This window comes from Dasypus novemcinctus, chromosome 18 (genome assembly GCF_030445035.2).
Source record: "Dasypus novemcinctus isolate mDasNov1 chromosome 18, mDasNov1.1.hap2, whole genome shotgun sequence".
NCBI lineage: Eukaryota > Metazoa > Chordata > Mammalia > Cingulata > Dasypodidae > Dasypus > Dasypus novemcinctus.
The window spans coordinates 2,716,358-2,740,198 of record NC_080690.1 but is presented as its reverse complement, the minus strand read 5'-3'; the positions used below and the strand labels follow the sequence as shown (position 1 = coordinate 2,740,198).

Sequence of the window (23,841 nt, the reverse complement as noted above, 5' to 3'; positions counted from 1 at the left end):
GAAGCCGGGGTCGGGGCCCTCCTAAAGGGACCACACGGGAGCGCCGCGGGCGCGCAGCCAGCCCGGGGCAGGAGAGGGCCGCTGGGCTCCGGGCCGCCGCTCTGTGGTCACCACCGCCCCGGCTCCGACCCACCGGTCCCAGCCGGCACGGGCGCCGCACTGCAGCTGGCCCCCAGGACGCGACGGCAGCAGCCCCCACCCAGCCCCACTCGCGCTCCCGCCACGCTGCGGGCCGAGCCCGGTCAAGCCTGACGACGACCTCGAAGGCCGCCATCACTGCCCCGTCACGGAGGAGACCGCGGCTCTGGGCCACCGGTGTGCGCCCGGCACGCCACTCGCGGTACCTCCATCAACTCTCCCAGACCCCTCTTCTTTTCTCTTCAACGAAATGGCTGTTTTCAGCCCAAATGCTTCTGTAACTGGTAGAGCTCCCGACAGTAGAAAAGCAGAGCTCGAGACACAGGGTGGGGGGGCAGCTTGGGGCGAGGTGGCGACCGGCGCCCCAGCTCCACTCGGCACCGAGCCCCCCTGCCCGCACTTCCGCTTCGCTTTCCCGGCTGCTAAACGAGCACCCCCGCCGGGGCCAGCCTGACAGCGGGGATCTGCTGGTATTCTCAGGCTCCCGGGCGCTGTCGAGGGAGGAGTTTCTTGCCTGAAAGCTGGAGAACCGTTTCCCTGGGATGCATGTACTTCTTCCCCTGGGCTGGGTCCTGGGTTCAGTCCCGGTACCTCCTAAAAAACTGCTGTGGTGGGTTGGAGCCGCGCGGCTCCGGGGACCTCGGCTTCCCATGCCGGTGGTGCCCACAGCAGCCTCTTCGCTCTCCTGGGTCCCTCTGACTGCGGTTCTGGCTGCTCCCCGGCGCGCCCCTCTCCTCGACCTTCCACACTGCTCTCAAGGACCCCAGGGGCCAGGACTAAAGCTCAACTCAGGGAAGCAGATGTGGCTCAAGCCCTGGGTCCCCGTCCACCCTGTGGGAGGTCCAGGGCTCGATTCCGGGGCCTCCTGGTGAAGGCAGGCTGGCCCGAGCGGCGAGCTGGCCCCCACGGTGTGCTGGCCTGCGCAGAGGCGCCGGCCCAGCAAGACGACGCAACAAAGAGACACGGAGGACAGACAGCAGCAGACCAGGGTGGTGCAAGAGATTGAGCGCCTCTCTCCCATTCTGGAATGTCCCAGAATTGGGTCCTGGTGCTGCCTAAAGAGAAAATAAGCAGACACAGAAGAACACACAGCGAAGGAACACAGAGAGCAGACAGCGAGTGCAAAACAAAGGGGGAGGGACTAAATCTTTAAAAAAAGAATAAAGAAAAAAGCCCAGCCTGACTCGAGTGGGCCATGCCTTGACAGAAGTGACCCCTGCAAGTCTTATTTGCAGGGTAAACACCCCCCAGAACACAGACCAAAACCCACAGCGTGTCGACACACTGGTCCACCGTCCAACCCACCACAGCAGTTTTTTAGGAGGTACCGGGACTGAACCCAGGACCCAGCCCAGGGGAAGAAGTACATGCATCCGAGGGAAACGGTTCTCCAGCTTTCAGGCAAGAAACTCCTCCCTCGACAGCGCCCGGGAGCCTGAGAATACCAAGAGCGGGTCCGGAAACGGGCAGGGGCAGCCGAGGGGGGAGGCAGGAGGCCGCCGGCCCAGGCGCCCAGAGGCCGCGACAGATGTGACACGGCATCACCGTGGCCCAGGATTACTTCTGAACTGCCGTGGCCAAATCATTAGTAAAACAATGGGATTTAAATTTGACCATTTTCAAACAATGGAAGAATTGTAACTTTGAACAAAAATAAGTTTTTGGATCTCGATTGATCAAATGTGGCAGGAAGCAGGTGTGGCTCAGGGGACTGAGCTCCCGCCTACCATGGGAGGTCTGTGGTTCCGTTCCCGGTGCCTCCTGAAGATGACAGAGAGCTGGCATGATGGGCAGGCACAGCAAGCTGACGCAACAAGATGATACAACAAGAGACACAAGAAGAAAAAACATAATGAGATACACAAAAAAGCAGGGAACAGAGGTGGCTCCAGCAATCAGGCACCTCCCTTCCACATCAGAGGTCCCAGGTCCAGTTTCCGGTGCCTCCTAAAGAAGAGAGAACAGACACAGCAAGCACAAACGAGGCAGTGGGGAGAAATAAATAAATCTTTAAAAATAAATTGAGGCAAGGGAAGAACCACTCTATTTGGTAGAGTAAGTCCATTGACTACAAATGAGATATTTTAAAATTTAGGGAAGCAGCTGTGGCTCAAGCAGTTGAGCACGTGCTTCCCACACGGGAGGTCCCCGGTGTGGTTCCCAGTGCCTCCTAAAAACAAACAACAAGCAAACAAATGAAAAAGTCCACTCAGGGGAGCCCTTGTGGCTCAGTAGTGGAGTGCGGGCCTCCCACATGTGAGGTCCTGGGTTCAATCCCCAGGCCCAATAGATTTTTAAAAAAAATGTGTGCATTGAACGCTTCTGTAGAAGAATTTAAAAATGGAGTCACCTCGTTTATCAAAGCATTTACCCTTAGGTACACACAGTGCACCCAGCAGCTGCCGGGCGAAATTGAAAAAAAAACAGACTCGCGCAGAGAGGAAGATGGAAAGGAAGGCTCTGCAGACCCCCGCCCGCTTTGAGCGCCTCCTGCGGGGCAGGGCCACCACGTCGTCCCCGCTCCCTGGGCCGGGGCGCAGGGTCTGCGGAGACGGCAGAGCAGCCCGGAGCCTCTCCGGGGGGGCCGCCCAGGCTGACGTGCATCGCCGTCACCAAGGAAAGCCACAGCGGCTGGTCGAGGGCGCCACTGCCCACGGGCCTCGGGGCAAGGGGTGTCGCCGCCGCAGCCCCAGCGCGGGCGAGAACCTGCCAGCGCCGGAGCCGCCGGGGCAGCCACGCAGGCCTCTCTAGGAACTGCTGTTTTTGCTTGTGCTTAGGAGAGCGCACCCATCGTCCAAGGTGGAAAGAAACGGGCAGGTGTACGGTGGAAACACCTTTACCTGCTCATCGCGATGAGGAAAGAAAGGGACGACGAGAGCGCTTTCCACAAGGAGCGTGAGCCAAACACAGGAACTCAGAGAGGGAAAAAGCCAATTCACAAGGAAATGTTTCATTTGTGTTCTACATAACTGGAGCGGTAAAGGCGCTCATTACAAATTAAAGGGATTATCGGATCACCTGAATGCTGCTTCCAGCCCTGACCTCCTGCAATTCCAGCTGGAGGAAAGAATATTCACCAGCAAACACGGAGAACTGGGAAGGAGAAGCGGAGGGGGTCCCACAGCACAGCGCTGGCCAGGAGGCGGCGGGCGGGCGCTCACAGCTGGCGCAGGGCTGCCGGGGCCACGAGGGGCGCCTCCTGCACCCACTCAGGAGACAGGAGCCCCGGGGAGCCAGCGGGCCCACTCTCAGGAAAGCTCAGCAGCTTCTTCGCCTCGACCTCTGGGTTCTATTAAAACCGTATCGGACGGAAGACTAGGAGATGGAGTTACACTTATCTGTGTTCCTATGGAAACTACTTGATTATTTGTTTTATATGGATTTTTATTCAATTTCAAACATGCTTCTAAGGGATGCCCCTCACCTGCTGAGCAAGCATTTGTAGCTTGTGTAAGAGCAGAATGGGCCAAAAGCTTAATGTTGTGACCTGTTTTAAAAATGAAAGTATCTTGAAATTAAAAATAAAAATAAAATAAAACCATATCCGGGCACCTCTTTTATTTTTTCAATGTAACCTTTTTTTTGAAATGTATATATCTTCAAAAAAACACTATTTACAAAACTGATGGGGTGGGGGGTGGAGAGTGGGGTATATGGGAACCTCTTATGTTTTTTATGTTTTTTAATGTAACGTTCTTTGTGAGCTATTTACATTAATTTAAAAAGTGTAAAAAAATTTTTAAAAACCCGTGTTTCAGATATGCTGGTACCAAACCACCTGCTTTTCCAGCCGGCGGGAGGGATGACGTTCTCTCGGGGGCGGCCGGAGGGAGGAGGCGCCAGCGCCGACCCAGACCCCCATCTCTGATGTCCTGCCGAGGCTCCGCTGGGCCCAGGCGGGAAGCCCCGGGTGGCCGGTGCGCGCCGCAGCCCTGACCGCTGCCCCGGTGACACGCGCAGCGGGAAAGGCCCGGGGCCCTCGCGCCCGCTCTGGCTGTGGCAGGCGGGCATGCGGGGGGCGGGGGCTTCTGCGCCCGGTGAAAGCTGGGCCCACCCGGGCGACCCTGCCCGACGCCCCGTCCAGGGCGACCCCGTCAGCGGGGCCTCCCCTGGGAAGAACCGACTGGCAGAGACGGGCGACCCGGACTTCCGAGCGTGTGGCCCCGGGGCCCGGAGGCCAGCTCCCTGCCCACCCGGGAGGCCCGGCCATCCCGGTAAGCAGGACGAGACGCCAGCCACCACAACGACACGGAGCGCCAAGGACGGCCCGGCGCGCGCGGGAGGGGAGGTCGCTCGGGCCGTAATTCGGTTTAATTCTGAAGGTTCACGCGTCAATTCTTACCTAATGGACCTCTCCAGCCACGGCCACGGCCGCCCGCTGTGCCGTGAAGGCGCTGGCTGTGGTCGCCGAGCTGCCTCGACGGCGTCCCCACAACGCGGCGCCAGGGCTCCCGGCTGGGAACCAGCCCCTCGGGACACCAGACCCGGGGACAGAACTGAGGCTGCCGCTTAGTTTATAAAAGCTCAACCTGCATTTCTTTCCAAAAGAGAACGTTTAGAGGCGAGGCGGGAAACGCGTGCCCTCCCCGCAGTAACAGCTGCTCCGGACAAGCGGGACTGCTGGTGCCGCTGCCGAGGAAGGCTCAGGGCGCAGCGGCGGGAAGGAGGCTCCGTGCGCAGGGGCGGGAGGCGAGATGGAGGGACACGGCGGCCCCCCGCGACAGCCAGGGCCTCACGGGGCCCGAGTGGGCCAAGGGGCGCCACGGGGGCTTGAAATAGTGATGCCCCAACTGCAATGTAAGGAAGAAACAGAAGAAATCCCAAAACCCGTGTTCCAGCATGAAACCGCGGGGCCAGCCGCAGCCCCCCGCGCTGGCTGGAAACGCACTCCCGGGCCGCAGCCCGCACTGCACAGGGGCCACGGGGGAGGCCGCGCCTGAGGCACCTGTGGACGCTGCTGCAGGGGCGGACGGGACGCGGCTTCGTGGACGCCGCAGGTGTGGACAGAGCCCAGTGACTCGCGCCGCCACCAGGGCTGCGTGGCAACGTGAGCTTCCTCGCAATCACTGGTCACGTTCTCAGGAAACACTGTTCGCCCCTCGGCAGAGCGTGAGAAGACCCCGCCGCGCGCCGTGTGCAGGGCAGCCAGGCTCCGGGCCGGGCGGCCCGTGAGGACGTGTGGAAACCGCGGACCCCGGCGGAGCCTCGAGAGCCTGTGCGGCGGGGCACCCCGCACACCTGGCTTCTGCCTGCCCAATGCCAGTGGCACCCCCAATCACGGGGACAAAATGCCAGTGGCACCCCCAATCACGGGGACAAAATGCCAGTGGCACCCCCAATCACGGGGACAAACAAAAAACACCCCAGAGCACAGACAACTCTCCCAGGCAGATTCCAGGGACTGGATGCAGCTGCTCCGCCTCCGGGGGCGCTCGCCTGCCCCCTCGGGTGTGGCTGCACCCACAATGTCCTTCCAAAGGGAAGGGGGTTATAGCCTTCCAGGGGGAAACCTGAGGGACGACCTCAGCCAGGAGGTCAAGGGCAGCACCAACAGGGCCCCCGACAGGACGGGAGACGAGGCGCGTTCCCTCAGTAGCTTCCTCCCCAAACCCGCCACCCAGATCAGCCAGCCTTGAGGAAAAGCGCAGGCAAATCCCAACAGCAGGGCGGCCTACGACACGTGGCCAGCCTTCCCAAAACGCCCAGGAGGATCCGAGAAACCTTCCCAGCCAAGAGGAGCGGGGCAGATGTGACAACTCAATTAATGTGGGCTCCTGGAGCCCAAGGAAGAAACCAGGGGACCTCAGGACAGAGTGTGGCCTCCAGCCAATGGCGAAGGACAAAGCTGTCCCACCAACGTGACAAACGGGCTGCCCCAATGTGAGCTCTTAGCACTGGGGAGACTGCACGTGGGTGTGTGGAACTTTCTGTACTTACGTAATTAAAAAGCGCCCTCATCTCAAACACGACGCCACACGCAAGGCGATGAGGCCGGGTGAGGGGAGAAGGGGAGAAGAGCAGCAGGGCAAAGCTGTCGTGGATGGCCAGGGGCCTGGTGGCGACAGGCAGGCGCTGGGAAGGGTCCAGGATGACCCCAGGGGAGAGGGGCCTGGGCCAAGGTGGAGAGGAGGGGGTGGCAAGTTGCCTGGAGAGGAAGCAGGGCAGGGTAGGGAGCCCCGACGCCGGGCAAGGGGCGTCTGCGTGGGCGCCACGGTCGCAGAGCTCGTCACGGGAGACCACCGAGGGAGGGGCAGCCCATGCTGGAGCAACATCCGGGGGAGCGGGCCCCGGCGCGCAGCACCCAGCCACGTGCGTGTCACCGTGCAGAGCGAGCCCGAGCCCGCTGAGGTGCGCCACACACGGGAGGCCGGGCACCGCTGGAGACAGAGGCCACAGTGTGGAGACCTCAGAACCAGCAACGTGGAAAGTAGAAGAACCAACAGAAAATACCTGGAAATGAAGCGGTGGCCGGTGGATGGCTGTGCCCTCAGGTGAGTGGACCTGTTCCCTGTCAGCGTGTGGGCGGCATGCTCTGGTGAGCTGAGGGCCCGGCAGGAGCCATGGCTGGGGGCAAAGGAGCGGAAGCGGCCAGGGGCGAAGGAGCGGGAGCGGCCGGGGGAGAAGGAGCGGGAGTGGCCGGGGGAGAAGGAGCGGGAGTGACCGGGGCAATGGAGCCGGAGTGGCTGGGGGCAATGGAGCCGGAGTGGTCGGGGCAATGGAGCCGGAGTGGCCGGGGCAATGGAGCCGGAGTGACCGGGGCAATGGAGCCGGAGTGACCGGGGGAGAAGGAGCAGGAGTGGCCGGGGGTGAAGGAGCCCGAGTGGCCGGGGCAATGGAGCCAGAGTGACCGGGGGCGAAGGAGCAGGAGTGGCCGGGGGAGAAGGAGCGGGAGTGACCGGGGCAATGGAGCCGGAGTGGCCGGGGCAATGGAGCCGGAGTGGCCGGGGCAATGGAGCCGGAGTGACCGGGGCAATGGAGCCGGAGTGACCGGGGGAGAAGGAGCAGGAGTGGCCGGGGGTGAAGGAGCCCGAGTGGCCGGGGCAATGGAGCCAGAGTGACCGGGGGCGAAGGAGTGGGAGTGGCCGGGGGAGAAGGAGCGGGAGTGGCCGGGGGAGAAGGAGCGGGAGTGGCCGGGGGCAATGGAGCTGGAGTGACCGGGGGCGAAGGAGCGGGAGTGGCCGGGGGCAAAGGAGTGGGAGCGGCCAGGGGCAAAGGAGCCAGAGTGACTGGGGCGAAGGAGCGGGAGTGGCTGGGGGCGAAGGAGCCCAAGTGGCCGGGGGCAATGGAGCTGGAGTGACCGGGGCAATGGAGCCGGAGTGGCCGGGGGCAATGGAGCCGGAGTGGCCGGGGGCAATGGAGCCGGAGTGACCGGGGCAATGGAGCCGGAGTGGCTGAGGGCAATGGAGCCGGAGTGGCCGGGGGCAATGGAGCCGGAGTGACCAGGGGCAAAGGAGCGTGGCTGCTGCCCACCTGTGGCCTGGCAGGGACGGAGCAGGGAGAGCCCATGCCTCGGCGCCCCCTGCCCACCCACCACATCGTGCCGATGCCTCCCCTGCCTGAACCTGGGGCGAGGGACCCGCTCACGCCGCATGGGGAATCAGCCTCGCCCCGCGCGGGCAGACTGGGGGAGGGGGTCTGGGGGAGCAAACAGAGGGTGTCCAGCCCGGCCCCAGCCATTCTTTCAAGGACGTCATCGAAGTATCCCTAGCTCTCGTCCACAGCTGACACGTGGGGTGCTTCTCCCGTGAGGGCCCCTACTAGGAACGCCACGTCTTGGTACTGGACGTGCTGCAGTTCACAAGAGCGGGCCTGTGTTGTCCTGCTAACCACAGTCCAGCACCCACCCCGGGGCCCACTGCGCTACACGCCCCCCCTTGTGCAGTCCGTGCCAAGGGTGCACGCGGTGGCTCTCAGCTTCACAGCAGAGTGGTGCTGTCATCCGCTCAACTTCACGACGTCTTCACAGCTCCAGGAGGAGCAAGTCCATTCACCCTTTTACCTCCTGTTGTTGACCCTTGGCATGGACAGAGGATCTTCTCCGCCTTTGCTGCAAAAATATTACAGTGTTGCTGTTATCTACACACCGTAAGTTACATTACCTGTATTTCCCCCATTATTACACCTTGTAATAGTGAAGAACGCTGTTGTATTTGTACAATTAGTCACAATCCTCACCCACCACCCAGTTCACGACGCGACACCATCCTTGGAAGGTAAAGACTCGTAAACACCTAAAACCATGGCCTCACTGCTTCTCCCCCTGCCTGCACGTTGTCTGCTTGTTGTGTGCTCTTTGTGTCTGCTCGTCTTCTTTTTAGGAGGCACCAGGAACCGAACCCAGGACCTCCCCTGTGGGAGGGAGGCACTTAATTGCTTGAGTCACATCCACTCCCCGCTTGTGTCTCTCACTGTGTTTCCTCCTTGTGTCTTCTTGTTGCATCTTATCACCGCGATGGCAATGGCCCGTCGCATCAGCTGGCTGTCGTGCTCGTCTTCTTTAGGAGGCACCAGGAACTGAACCAGGGACCACCCACGTGGTAGGTGGGCGCCCAACTGCTTGAGCCACATCTGCTTCCCTTCTCTTCCTGAGGCTTCATGCTGCGCTGCAGCCCCCACTCTCCCGGCACAGGGCTTGTTTCTCTCCGGGCCTCCTCCATCAGTCTGGGCTGCTCTCTTCCCAAGGTCAGCTGTAAGCTATCAGGCAAATGGCTTTAGCTGCTGGTGCTTCTCCTTCGGGCACATGGCAGGACCAAAAAATGACCGAGCTCTCTCCTTCCCTGTGTCTTCCTGAGTGAGTTTCCATTTACAGCAGCCCCAGCAAGGGGGCAGGGACTGAACCTGAGTCACTCCCTCCAACGCAGTCAAAAGCCCTCATCTCCAGGGGAGCTGATGTAGCTCAGGGGTTGAGCACCCGCTTCTCATGTACAAGACCCCAGGTTCAATCCTCGGTACCTCCAAAAAAAAAAAAAAAAAGCCCTAATCTTAACAGGTAATCTAGTCATCTCATCAAAAGCCCCTCAGCTGAACTTAGTGCAATCAAACGGTATCACACCCCGAAGAAAAAACGAGCTTACAAACACAATCTTTCTCTTTCTGGGATTCATAAATAAAGTCAAAATGCCACAATGGTCATTTCAAATATTCCAACCAGAAACCTTCCAAAAGGACACTTGAAATACCTTGCCAAGAGCAAGAAGCAGCCCAGTAATTCAGCTCGGCTCAGTTCACGCTGACCCGCAGTCCTCTCCAAACCAACCGCCCAGGGCTGCCAAGCACTCGGTGCTTAGGTCACGTCCAGTGGAGCTCAGGACCTCCTGCCTCAGCAAGACCCCATCCGTGTAGACAGCGGCCCTGAACCCTTCCTTTTCCACGGCCCCTCTGCCCGTCGGGGAAACCCGGGGCCCTCACCAAGCTCACGCTGTTCCGTGTGTTACTTAGAAAGTTCCGCACGCCCGCACCAACTTGTCCCCCAAGAACGATGTTTTCCTGGATTTTAATTCAAGCTCATGAACTCCCGTTTAAGAACCCCTGGGGTAGAACATTCCTGAACAGGCGCAGCTCGACACCCAGTCAGTCTCCACGAAGGCAAGGGCTTCGAGCAGCACTCCCCTCGCCCCCTGTTTCCCTTCAGGAGAGCCCGGAGGACCTGCCTCTTGGGTCCTTCCCTGAGAGGGAGGGGTGCACGGCGCCGCCCTCCCCGGCCGTCTGCACACCCCAGGGCCCTGCGTCCAGGCTGGGCGCCGCAGGGTGAGGGATCCCGCCACTGTCCCCTACGGGCCACTTCCTACGCGGCCCCTGGCGCGTTTGGGAGGCGCTCCACTAAGGCACACCCCGAAGCCAGGTGATGGGAGCGCAGGGACGGGGCGCACGGGGACAGGGACGTGCACGCCGCAGCCTGGAGCCCGGAGGGGGGGGGGGTGGGCGGAAGCAGACATGACAGTGCAGCCGCGGCGGCCAACGCAGCGGGGCCGCCAGGAGCCCAGAGCACCACCAGGGGGACGGGCAGCCCACGGCAGGGCAGCAGGCAGGGGGGACGGGGGCTCGGCGCCCGGCAGGCAGGAGGCAGCGAGGGACGCCCTGGCCTCCCTGCTGGCTTTCTAAATAAAACCAAGCGGTGCAGAAAATGCCGGGGGCGGCATTTCCACATGCACTGAGTCAGGAGATCAGTGTATAACCCGCAAGCCCCGGCTCCCGAGGCGACCACGGGGGCGCTCGCTCGGCTGGGACAGCCGTGTCGGGACACACTTCCTGCAGGCCCAGCGGCGAGGACACAGCGCCCACCACCAAGGACTGCCGGCCAGCCCCGGCCTGCACGGCTGCCATGAAGCCACGTCCTCGGCCAGTCATCGCAGGGCAGGTCCGGAGCCGCGGGCGCGGCCGCTCGCTCGGCTCGCTTTAGAGGACACGGCTTCTGCTGTCGCCGAGACCGCTGGCACGGCCGCGACAGCGCCGCCGGCCCCACGCCAGGCGAGCGGCCCGGGGAGAGACCACCCCCGCACCCCAGGGCGCCGTCCTGCCAGTGGACACGGAGCTTGGGCACACGCTCCTCCTGCGTGGGAGGCGCGGGCGCTGCAGCTGGGCCTTGGGCGTCGCACCTCGCCCCGCCCAGGGCCCCGCTGGACCCCGGCAGCAGCAGGCGCCCAGCGCGGCTCCTCCCCGTCCAAGGGTGCTGGCCCTCGGGGGTCTCCCAGCAGGGAGGGCATGTCCTGCTCCGTGGCAGACCCCACGGGCGCCCTGGCACGTGCAGGCCCTTCCCAGCCCGCCACGGAATCACTTTGCAAACAGAGCGATGGGACCTTACAGCAAGTCAGTTCTTTCTCTTTTTTAAAAAAAGTTTATTCTTTATTTCTCTCTCCTTCTCCACTCGCCCCCAACCACCCCCCTCCCCCCCGCTGCCTGCTCTCTGTGTCCATTCGCTGTGCGTGTTCTTCTGTGTCCACCTGTATTCTTGTCAGCAGCACCGGGAATCTGTGTCTCTCTTTGTTGTGTCATCTTGCTGTGTCAGCTCTCCGTGTGTGCGGTGCCACTCCTGGGCAGGCTGGCCTTTTTTTCGCGTGGGGCAGCTCTCCTTATGAGGCGCACTCCTTGCGCATGGGGCTCCCCTACGTGGGCGACACCCCCGTGTGGCAGGGCACTCCTTGTGCACGGCAGCTCTGCGCGTGGGCCAGCTCCACACGGGTCAGGAGACCCTGGGTTTGGACCCTGGACCTCCCATGTGGTAGGCGGACGCTCTATCCACTGAGCCAAAACCGCTTCCCCAGCTCTTCCTGACAAGTCCCCAGGGCCTGTCCAATTAAACATGGCCAAGGAGAAAGGCCTCCCACCCAGCAGTGCCGCCCGGGGGCAGGTGCACGCTCTACTTCCCCTTCTAAGGTTAAAAGCAAAGCCTTACATGTCCCCCTACGAGGCAGCCGCGCCCTCATCCTTGTCTTCCGCTACCTCTCGAGTCTACCAGTGGACTCTCACCTGCTGCTTTCTCCTCCAGACGGTTCTCCTTCAAGGCGGGCAGCTCCTCGCCTTGGTCCTAGGGCCTGGAGAGCCTGATCTCGCCCGCCTCTTCCCCCAAAGCCCGTGGGCTCAACAAGCGCTCACTTACCAAGAAATAAGCTATAACCAGAGCCATTTTTCAAACCAACAACTTGCCCACTTCAGCTCCTCTCTCGGGCTGGCCCCTCTAACTTTAGCCATATTTAGCAAACGTCACCTCCTCGTCTTTCACTTCACGTCAAAACGAAGAGAGAAGCCATTTTCTTCTGCATGCAGAAACAAAATTCAACAGTGGGCTGCGATGTCCCGCTTCCGTCATAAATAAAGATGAGGCATTATGGAAAAAACTTTCTAATTATGAAGAATGGACCATAACCCACCTTACACTTCCCAACGATCAAAGCATTTCACAAATATTACCGTGTGGGTCAAACACTTACCTCCGAGGAGGCAAGTTATATATTATAAATTCAAACCTGACGCTGGGTAGTAAGATTACCTCACCCCTTGTGTCAATAGCTAGTGTTGAGTCGAGGAAAAATTAATTTGCTTTTCGTTATTACTTGAAAAACTCGATTTAGAATGACGCTCTGAATTTTCAAAACACATTAGCCTTAGGTAGACTGCATGAATTATTCCATAAAGGAGCGGAGCTAAAATTGGCTAGCGTTTCAAAACTGACCGACAAATAGTGCAGCACCGACCAAGTACAGTCTAGCCCCGGGAGGAGGCCAGGCCAGGCACCTGGCTGCTTCTCCCGGGACTATTTCTAGCTCCACTGAGGCCTTCAGCCTTCAGCCTCCACCCCCCTGCACCTGCCCCGAGGGTCAAGATGACCCACTCATTACAGGCGTGCCCGACGAGCGCAGAGTCAGCTTCTCGGGCTCTCGCTTGCCCAGATATATGCCGCTGGAAAACACTAAGCCAGGAGACCCCAGCTGCCAAGGCCAGCGTTAGCCTGAGTCACTCCAACGCACAGCAAGCCAGGAAGGCCAAAGTTCTCTGGAAATCATCAATTTATTGCTAACAGGATACCGGAAATTCAGCTTCTCACCAAACATTAAAAATTACGACGTCATTTTAAGTTCCTAGCATACACCCCCCCCCAAAATCATCCAACCATTTCAGAACGTTCTCTCCAAGCACGCCAGCCACGTCCACATCTTGAAGGTCAGTCATTGGCCAACGTCCTTACCTCACCCGCCCCCAATTTTTGTGGCTTGTTTTCTGTTCTGGGAAATCAGATCGTTAAAAGTGCCGAAAGCAGACCTGTCTAAACACTGAGGAGTGAGCACGCAAATCGGCTGTGAGTCACTCACCCTGCCCAAGACTCCACGATGACCCCCCAACAAATCCTGACCCAGCCGGCGCCTCCCCGTCGTCTCAGGGGTCAGGGAGGCCCCTGACCGTCCAAGGCCCAGGAATCTGCCCACAAGGCTGACGCCTCCACCCAGAGGGTGGACTCTCTGCTTTTCGGACCTAATCGACTTGACCTAAGGCGTCAGGACGAAATCAAACTTATACCTTTGGCCGTACTGGCATCCACCGTGACCAAATGTCTAGCTCGGGACAGATGAAGTTTTGGGGCTCAGAGAAAGAGAATCGTTTCTGTCTCCTACACAACTATTCTTATCTATAACCAATTACACTCAGACGGACTGTGTCACACGGTAAACACCACGTCAGCTTGCCAACTGTGCAATTGGTGACCCAGATGAACTGGGAATTAAAGCTGCCAGACTCTGGAACCTCTGAAACTCTAGTTGTCAAGCATCTTCATGACCTTGGGATGACAAATGAGTTCTTATGGACGCATTTAAAAATTCATAACTCTGATTAGACTAAATCGTAAATTTTTGATAAGGCAAAAGTCATCATAAATGAGGTTAAAAGGCAAATAACTATAGATTACCAGAAAAGGCTTTGCAACATGTTAAGGAGATATCTATCCAGATTATATGAATAAAGCCCAGAAATCAGTAAGAAAAAATAAGAGGGAAAAAAAAAGGCAAAGATGAAGGATAACCAAATAGGAGAAACCCAAATGGTCAACAAATGTATTCTTTAACTGTACATCCTCTCTAGTTATCAGGCAGACGCAAATTTAAATGAGATGCTGTTTTCCACCCATGTTGGCACTAAATTTTCAAGATGGATCATTAAGTGTTGGAGGGGGAATCCGCAAAGAACATGGGCCATGAATGGCAGCGATTTTGTGGTGATTCTCACGGACCATTTGTATTTCACTTCTTGCAATTTGCCTAATTGTGCCCTAGTGACAGGGTTACAAAACTACTCTGGGGATTCACTGGGCAGAGCCAGGAAAACTGCAAACCCACGTCTTCATGAGCCAGCAAGACCACTTCCAGATCCGTTCCTGACAGAACGGTCAAACCCGTGTGCCCGGGGAAAAGACACTGTTCATAATGAAGAAAAGAAAGAGGGGGGTGGGACAGAGCGTGGCCTGTTTGAATAAGGACTTAAACGCATTGACATGAGGATGGCTTAAAAGCACAAAGAGAGTAAAACAAAAGACACAGAATGATACCTACAGCATGATCCACTTCTGCAAATTAAACACTGCAAAGGTACTTCACAGACTGGGGAGGGACTCAGGTCTAGGCAGATGCAGGTGTTTCTAAACGGCCGGAAAGAACGCAACGTAAACCCAGGTGTGGATTTTCCCGGATTTGGATTTGGCTGCTGCTGGAGAAGGAAAGTGGTGATTTGTGGGGCCGTGAGCCTCAGCTGTTTTCAAAAGCAAACACGACAAAAGACTTGACAGTCACTGGGGATGACTGGGAAGATGCACGGTATAGCATTTTTGTTTTTCATTATTTTCTTTTTTTTTTTTTAATACCGTATGATTGCACTATTATTTTTTTTTTTAAAGATTTATTTATTTATTTAATTTCCCCCCCTCCCCTGGTTGTCTGTTCTTGGTGTCTTGTTCTTGGTGTCTATTTGCTGCGTCTTGTTTCTTTGTCGCTTCTGTTGTCGTCAGCGGCACCGGAAGTGTGGGCGGCGCCATTCCTGGGCAGGCTGCACTTTCTTTTCACGCTGGGCGGCTTTCCTCACGGGCGCACTCCTTGCGCGTGGGGCTGCCCCACGCGGGGGACACCCTTGCGTGGCACGGCACTCCTTGCGTGCATCAGCGCTGCGCATGGCCAGCTCCACACGGGTCAAGGAGGCCCGGGGTTTGAACCGCGGACCTCCCATGTGGTAGACGGACGCCCTAACCACTGGGCCAAAGTCCGTTTCCCTCATTATTTTCTAATGTCTCAAATTAAAATCCCCCTAGTGTGGTAAGGCCACCAAGAGGGTGAGGGTTCCAGTTCTAACGTCCTGGCTGCAGAGTCCTCCTGCGTGGGTTCTCAACTTCCCACTGCAACTGCACCAGGACTTTTTATATTTCCGTTAGCAATTCTAAGAATGGACCCTGAGCTGTAATTCCAGTTGGATTTACTCTGTGGGACACTTTTGAGTTTTCTGATCATACAAAAAATCTTCTCCTCTGTTTTTAGGGAGGAGCCATTATACCTTACAGTTCCCCAAAACGAACCCCAGAGATCTCCAAACAGGTTGATTGATGGAGTAACTCCTCAAAGGACAATGGAACATTTGTGACAAGTCTGGGTCTTAGAGCTACACAAGAAGCAAACCAAGTCAAATGAAAGGAGTTCACAGAGAAGGAGAAAAGAGAATTTTCTTTGCCTCCATTTTAAAATGCAAAAAGAGTCTTTATGTGCGAGAGAATTCATAAGACAAAAAGAGACACCAAAAGAAAAAGGGACAAGAAACACGAATAGGCAACTCACAAAAAGTGAAATAAGAAATGGCCAGGAAGCACCAAAACAAAACAGCTGGAAGCAGATGAGCCACAAGTATTTGAGCGCCTGTTTTCCCACATGGGAGGTCCCGGGTTCTTCCCCTGGTGCCTCCTAAAAACAAACAAACAAGAAGCAAACAAATCAAAGAGCTCCTTATTCAGGGGCGAGAATGTGCAGGCATCACTTAACCGCACAGCAACCCCACGCGAGCACCTGCCCTCCCACTGCACAGGTAAGAGCATCAAGCTGGCAAGGGGAGGCAGCCTGCCGAGGACACAGGGCGCAAAAGCAGAGCCTGCCCAGAGGCCAGGTCTGCGAACTACAAATCCGGGGTCTTAACCATTAAGCCACACCAGAGACAAAACCACCCAGTAATCCCACTGTTGGAGAGGATTTGGGGAAAGAGACTTTGCTCAGAAGCGCAAATTCAAACAGCAGGACAGGGGTGTCACGGGTTCTGCCTGGGTGCACGCCCGTCAGCTCCCTGTCACTCCACAACTCCACTTTGGGAAGTCGACCCTAAGAGATCACCCCAGAATACTAAAAGAGCCACATAAATCTCATAAAATTCACAACCAAAATTCAACCAGAACAAGTTTGGCTGACCAGTGGAGAAAGTCCTCAAAGTCCAATGGAACATTATAAAATTCTCAGACATTCTTCGCAGCACTGTCCAAGGCAAGGAAACACGAAAACCTCCGGCTACCAGGAAGGGACCTGCGTGAGGTTTGTGTGCGCCGAGGGAAAAGCCAGGAAGCTTCTTTATACTCAACTGTCTCTAGGAAAATGATCCCATTTGGGTACAAATGCACCCATATCGACTCTGCACGTGCCAAGAGCGACTGGAAGAGAGGCTCATCTTCCATCACAAGGGTGTCTGGTGACTTCGTTCTTCCTTCTGCTGCTCTGAATTGCTGGGGTTTTGTCATTTTAACCTACTCTCTTGGGCAAAACGCGGGTTTGGATTCAGCATCAGAGAGCTGGGGACATGTCACCCCAGAGGGCCGTGACACTAAAGTAAACCTTCCTCCTAAGGCTGGCTGCAAGGCTGCTCAGCACCCCGCCAGCTCTGCTCTGCTCGCGCCCCTCTGCAGATGCGCTCCCCCCGCCGCACCCTGGGGCGCCCTCTGCGCCCCTGTCCTCACTCAGAGCCCCCCACTTCTCCTTGGGGTCGGCGGGGCGCCCTCGGCTCCACTTCGCGGGGTCCGGGCCAGAGGAGGGGGCCTCAGACGTCCTCTCCTCCCAGGCCTAGGCGTCCAGGGACCCCTAGTGCTCCGGGGCACCCCCGCCCCGGTTCGCAGTCACAACCCTCGGCTCCGGCCCCCGGGGTCGCCTTCCATGCGCCCCTCCCCTCGCCTGCGAGCTTCCCGGGACCGCCGGGGCCCCTCGCCCACGCGCTCCCCGCCGGGGCCCGAGCCCCCCGGATCCAGGCCGGCTCTCCGGCCTCCGGCGCGCTCACCCTCGCGGCAGCGCCGCCTCCAGATGGTGTCGGTGTGCAGGATGCGCCGGAACTTGGTGCAGACCTGGGCCAGGCTGGGCAGGTCGGTGCCGGGCAGCGACGCGAAGATCTCCACCAGCAGCTCGGGCGGCAGCTCCAGCAGGGAGCAGCGCGCGGCCGGCGCGCCCGCCTCGATGCGCTCCTCCTCGGGGTCGCTGTCGGGCTCGCTGTCCGCCGCCGCCGCCCCCGCCGGGCCCCGGCGCTGCTGACGCCGCCGGCAGCCCCGCGCCTGGCCCACGCCGCACAGGCGAGCGCACACCGCCATGCCGCCCGCCCGCGGCCCGCCGCCGCCGCCTCTGCGCACGCGCCGCACCCGGCCCCGCCCCCGGGAAGCCCCGGCTCGCTCCCAGGACGCCTGGGTCGGATGGCCCCGCCCCCGCGAAGCCCCGCCCCCGGGCCGGACGGACGGGCGGCCCCGCCCCCGGAAGGGCCCCGGATCGAGGCCGGCCCCGCCTCTCAGGCCCGGGGGTGCGGAGGCCCCGCCCCGCCCACGTGGCCCACAGGGCCGCGCTCCCCTCTAAGGGAAACTCCGGTCCCACGCGAGTGGGGAAAAAATCTGCCTCGCTAGCAAAACGTGGACAGCCGAGCGTGAGCGCCGCGTTGCTGAGGTGCGCTCTGCTGATCGACCCGTTGCACTGCTTAGAAGCTTCTCCAGGGGAGAGCAAAATCTGACGGATGCCCCGTGTGAGGATCGAACTCACGACCTTCAGATTATGAGACTGACGCGCTACCTACTGCGCTAACGAGGCTCCCGGGCGGCAGCGTCCGTCGTAAAGCTTTTGAGTAGGTTCTTCAGCCCTTCCACCCGAGAGCCGGACCGCTAAGGCTTGGTTTTGCAAGGTTCAAAATACACGTGCCTCTATTATGACAAGTCAAAAAGCACAAACCTGAAAACCTTTTTGTAACACTCCGGACTACAGTAAATCCAATCAGAAACCTAAGTTTCTTTTGATCGAGCTAAAAACTGACATTCAATAACTTGCACCCTTATTACAGTGAGGAGCTCAGCCAGCCCTGGACCGAACACGGGGGAGCCGCAGCAGAGGCGCGGCGCCCACCGCGCGGCCCGGCCCCGGCCCTGCTTTCTGAGGACGCGGCAGGCGCCGTCCACAGGCGAGGCACACCTGCAGGAAGGGGCAAAGCCGCATCTCCTGGCAGTGGCTTCTTAAACAGCGCAGGATTTAGCGTTTCGCTTGCCTTATGTCTGTATTTTTCTATTAAAACTTCTTTTTAATCCTCTGGTTTATTCCTTCAACACATTCTGAAATTGAAATATATTTGCTAGTATATGTGCTTAAAGGATATGCAAGAAACCGCTATTACTGGTTGTGTCTGGGGTGTGGTGAGGAGCTGTGTAAAACGACAGCATCCCGCCAAAATGAGGTAGACACGACACAAAGGCGCCCTGGGAGGAGCCCAGCTTGGCGAGTAACAGTGCTCATTTAGGGGGCTGATGGGTCGTCTGGGAAGGAGGAGAGGCAGCATTCTGAGCTAGATGGTCTGCTTTGGCCACAAAACTAGGGTTCTTGTATGATGTGTGTCCACCACAGATGGGAAAGGCAGGAGGGGAGCAGGACTTCCAGAGAACACAGGTTACAGGATTTACTGACCAATTACCAGCTCACAGCCAGTTCCCCAGGCTTGCCCTGTAACTATTAGAAATGGAATATTGCTGCAACTAGAAAGAGGGAAGAAGTGGAAAGCCTGAGGTAGAAAATGCCAAGTCATGGATGCCACGGGTTGTTTGCAGAGAGAACCGAGTGGCAAGCTGAATTTTCAGTCTATGTCCTCTGGACCTTGTTGTTCTATGTGACTACATTATTTACTTCAAAGTTAATAGAATTTTAAAAGTTAATGGTAATGCCGTACAGCACATGCCCCGTGTGTGGACTGCCTTACTCATCATGAAGTAGTATAATCCATAGAATTAGAGTGACCACTCTGGTGCTTCTGATCCGGTCTTGCTGATAAGCCAGAAAATTACACATGCCCTATCTAACAGTTCCTTGGGCCAAAGCCTCCACAAACTCCCCACTATTCTCTACCCCCTCCTTAGGCAGGTCTGCAAGGAGAAGGCAGGGCTGTCTACCCTAGTCCAATAAATGGTGAAGAAAACATTCTGTCCAAAATAACCAAGCTATGCCTTAGCGCAGGTCTTTATCATATCAAGGGGACACAGCTGTAAACCTAGACCAAACTGCCCTCCCTGCATCCTGACTCCACACTGTCAAGTCTCCTCCTCTACCTAATGATAAACAAAAGCCAAGCTCACCACTTTACGCACCTTTCTAAAGGTACGTAACGCCCCCCCCCCCCACAGACTCCTTACTAGAATACACCACGTAGTTCACAGTCTGGCTCCAGCCCTCCAATGTGGCCTCTTCTCCAGTTCCAGCGCACACCCCTAACCTGGGGACATCCAATCTCTTAGCCATTCCCCAAGTCTATCTGCCCTCCCAGTCTCGGCAGCTTTACTCAAACTGTCTTCTCTGCCAGCAAGACCCATCACCCAACCGGTGCCTCTAAACCACCGCCGCCCCTTCCTTCCCGTCCTCAAGTGAGCCCCTTCTAGGAAGCCTTCTTCTTGGAGATTTGGGCCCGAAGGGCATCGGGAATGAAAGAGAAAAAGGAGAGTGACAGAAAGAGAAGGAAATAAAGAAAAAGAAAGAACGAGCGAGCTGGGATCAGAGGGTCTGTGAGTAGAGACTCATCAGACAACTTTATTAGTTTACAAGGGGCTCTTTATATACCCCAGTCTGCTTGAGAACGAGCAGCAGCATGCAGTTAACTATCAGCATTACTCATAGTCTAATGAATTCAAAAAATCTTATCTTAAGGTACAAAGTCTGCGTTCTATTTACTACAAAATGTTATCTGCTCATCCTTTCAGCCTTTAACTGCTTCATCCTGTTTGCTGGAAACTCTTAATTATTGCATCCCTTAGGTTGCAAGCGTAGCCATGGAAACAGCACATCTCACCTAGCTAGACCACTGTGCCTCAGTTTCCAACACCTTCTGACGCTCTCCCCCAGCGGGGTGTGGTTCCTTTATTATAGCACCATCATATTGCTTTATTATAAATCGTTTCCTTTCATGCGAGCCTCACCAGATGTATCACCGTCACATCATGAGCTAACATACATCATGTAATCAAGGCATGTTTTACTGACAAAATGTTTGTTGAAGGAAAAAAACAAACAACCTGGCTAAAAGGGTGAAAAGTGAGCAACATGAGCCAAGGAGAGGATTGGTAGATGATCAGCCACAGTTATGCCAGCTAGAGTACCTAAGCAAGCAGAAATGCACCAGCTGGCTTAGTACATTTTACAGAATGCCTGATGTGGCTATGTGCTATGTTGGGCATGGAGCCAGAGATTCTAAAGGATAACCTTTGCCACTGTATTTTCAGTTTTTGGTTTTAAGTCTATCTGTATCAGGTGCTATACTGTATCAGGTGCTATACTGGGAACTGGGTATAAAAAGTTGAGTAAAACACAATTTTTCCTGGAGGAGCTTAGACTTATTAAACTGTACAAAATAATTTGGTTAAATTTCCATCTTTAGAAGAATGATTAAATTATTCTACATTTATCATTTGGAATCACAACTATGGAGTTAAAAAGATATACATGCAAAATAACAAAGCATATGTATTTCTGTAGATAACTGTACATGGATGTCCTCAAGAAAACATACCAAGTCATTAACAGTGATTATCTCTGGGGTGGGAGGGAATTGGGCAGTGAGCAAGTGAAACTTAGTTTTAAGAATCTTAACAGTAAGGTAGTAGTCACATACCACTTGTGTAATTAGGAATAAGTAGTATTTTTTCAGGTATCTTGCTTTTTAAAATTTTTATTGGGGTAATATATAGACACTAAAATGTCCCCATTTTAACTACTTTTTAAAGGAAAAGGGGAGAAAAGACATACACATGAAAATATAAGTAACAGCATTTGAATGTTATATTTGGAGTACATGGTAGGTTTTAGAGGAAAAGAGATTACTTTAGGCCAGGGGTTCTTTTTTTGTTTGTTTTTTTTCCACTTAAAAAAATCATTGAAGTACATCACACATACATAAACATATGTAAACAGTAAGTGTATAATAATAGTTGTGAACTTACAAAACAAAACATACATAACATCATACGGGGACATCATACCTCACCCTACCAACAATCAGAAGTCCCACTACCAACACCTTGCATTGTTGTGAGATATTTGTTAGAAATGATGAAAGAATGTTGTCAAAATGTGATTACTAACTACAGTCCTTATTTTACATTTGGTGTATTTTCCCCCAACTTACCCTGTTATTATTTTTTAAATATATTTTTATGACATAAGTTGTAAACAGGCCTCCTTTCCCAGTCAGATGAAAACCACGGACCCCTTACTAAGTCCACACTATACCATGTATTATTTACTAAATATATCATACCCACACCAACACATCCCCACAAGAATAGTGTTTTTCTGAAGTTAAATTCAAGTTCACGGACCCCTTTTTAAGAACCCCTGCTTTAGGCTAAAGGCGAGGACTATCTTCAGGAAGGTGGGAGGTGGAAAGACGTGGGTCAGGAGATTTTTTACTTTAATAGTATGTGGCAACATGTGCAAATGGCAAGTGGTTTCTTAATTGGTAGCAAAACATAATACCTACCCCAAATAGCACTGATGGAGATCAAATAAGATGATACAAGTCACCCAGCACATGCATATACTGAATATATGCACTGAACACGTTTTTGATTGTCATTGATTCGCTCAAAAATTACTAATTATATACCTACCAAAGCCCAATGCTGTATACTGGGGATGACACAAAACTAGTCTTTCTGACTAATAACAGTCTATCAGATACCTTGCTATTTAACAGAGAAGGCTATTAAACAAATAACCACTATAGTGGGTTGCAAAGTGTCCCCCTAAAATTCATGTCCACCAGAACCTCTTATTTGGAGATAGAGTCTTCACAGATGGAATTAGTGGAGGCTCTCGAGCCTGGTTTGGAATAGGGCCTGAATCCAATGGCAGATGTCCTTATAAGAAGAGGAGAGAGGCAGCAGATGTGGCTTAAGCAACTGGGCTGCCATCTATTATGTGGGAGGCCCTGGGTTCGATTCCCAGGGCCTCCTGATGAAGGCAAGCTGGCCACCGCAGAGAGCCGAGAGCAGATAGTGAGATCAAAAAACAACAAGACAGGGGGGATAAATAAAGAAAAATAAATAAATCTTTTAAAATAAAAAAAAGACACACACAGACACAAGAAGAAGAAGGCGGCAAGGTGAAGCCGGAGGCAGAGAGGAGAGGGGTGCTGCCACAAGCCTAGAACACCTGGGCTGTGTAGAAACTGGAAGAGGCAAGGCCAGATTCTCCCCTGGAGTCTGCAAAGGAAGGGGGGCTCTGCAGACGCCTTGATGGCAGATTCCAGCCTCCAGATCTGCAGGAGAAGACAATTCTGTTGTTTCAAGCCCCCCAGTTTGTGGGCATTTGTTATGGCAGCCCTAGGAATCTAATAAAGCTACACAGATAAATACATAATTATAAATTGTGGTAAGTGCTATAACGGTAAGTAAAGACCGGGGCAAGATTTTATAATAGAGAGACCATATTTAGTTTGTGGGATAAGAGAAAAGCTCTTTAATTTGAAGAAGTGACATTTACAAGACAAAGGATAGGCAGGAGTTAGCCAGGCAGGTGGAGAAGACTTGAAGGAGGGATGTTCTGGGAAGAGGCGGTGAGAACTTAGTTGGTAAGGCAAGAGAGTCTGCAAGACGATGGCATGGCCGGGGCTGGAAGCAGCAGCACAATTTGCTCAGAGATTAGGGACTCAGCAAGCCAGAGAGAAACAGGAGGAGGGTTGAGTCAGGGAGGGGACAGAGGAGAAGTGGAAAATATAAGATGGGGCGAGTCAAGAAGTCCTGGAACATCAGGAGTACCCACTGACGTTTTCCGAATTCAGGAATGGTGTAGCGATGGAAAGCGGTGCTTTAGGAAAGCAAATCAGGCTTTGCTGTACAGAATGGTAAGTACATCAATGGTACGCAAGATGATTTTCTGTGGTAGAATAACACATTTAATAGCTTAGTATCTAATATACATAAGAGAAACATACTAGCACATCAAATTTACGATTGCATGGATGTCACTGCTAATGATGAAGCTATCTGTAAGCAGTTTATTTATCCGCCCAGCCCCCACTGTTGTTTGCACTTGATGTGTTTGCTGTCTTCCTTGCTTCTTTAGGAGGCGCCAGGAACTGAACCCAGGACTTCTGATGTGGGAGAGAGGTGCCTAATCGTTTGACCCACATCCGTTCCCCTATTTTTAGGCAATTTCAGTAAGAAATGAGTAGGAGAGAAAATGTTAAGATGACGACAATACAGTACATGAATAGCTGAGGTTGAAAAACCCTGGATTAAGAGGAAAAAAGACTGACAGCAAGAATAACAGGAGGCTGTTACAATAACCCAGCAGAAGACGTGGGAGGATTGAACTAACACCAGCCGTCAAAACAGAAAGAAGAGGACGGCTGTGAAAACCTGGGCAATACATGTCCAGTGCGAAGGACCAGAGGGGAAGAATTTAAAGAGTGCCAGCAGAAACCTGCTACACGGTGAACTTGGGGGGTGCCTGTGTCTCTGAAGTACGTTCTGTTTACAGTCCCTTGTACAGAGCTGTTTCCTTTATAAAGAAAAATAAGGGAGGCGGCATACATTGCAAAATGAGGAAAAACTAGGTGGAAGAGACACCTTAATCCCATCATGAGGCTTTACAATAAAGAAATCTTTGTTAGTGAGAACTGGTAACATTTAAGGAAGTGAGTAGAATGTAGATGAGGTTGACCTCAAGATCATTTTTCAATTGGTTGCCTCAGAAATCA

The 23,841-nt window shown here is 54.8% G+C and overlaps 1 protein-coding gene, 1 long non-coding RNA gene and 1 other non-coding gene across 6 annotated transcripts in view; 1 reads left to right on the top strand and 2 right to left on the bottom strand.

The window, feature by feature from the left end:
- Nucleotides 1-23,841, bottom strand: part of FBXO31 (F-box protein 31) — a 58,307-nt gene that overhangs the window by 33,849 nt on the left and 617 nt on the right. Inside the window, exon 1 of one of the 4 annotated variants that reach the window (XM_058279607.2) lies at nt 16,915-17,235. The exons of 1 other annotated variant lie outside the window; for it this stretch is intronic. In XM_058279607.2, coding sequence (XP_058135590.1) covers nt 16,915-17,218 — 304 coding nt within the window. In that variant the 5' untranslated portion in view covers nt 17,219-17,235. Of the gene's footprint in view, nt 1-13,149; nt 13,254-16,914; nt 17,236-23,841 lie in introns of those variants that run through there. 2 more of the 4 variants (XM_058279608.1, XM_058279609.2) reach the window with 2 other exon arrangements.
- On the top strand, nt 15,069-18,096 carry LOC131274285 (uncharacterized). Its single transcript, XR_009181488.1, has 2 exons — nt 15,069-15,687; nt 17,950-18,096. It is a non-coding gene; the product is annotated as an uncharacterized lncRNA (long non-coding RNA).
- TRNAM-CAU (transfer RNA methionine (anticodon CAU)) lies at nt 17,630-17,702 on the bottom strand. The gene has a single exon. It is a non-coding gene; the product is annotated as a tRNA-Met (tRNA).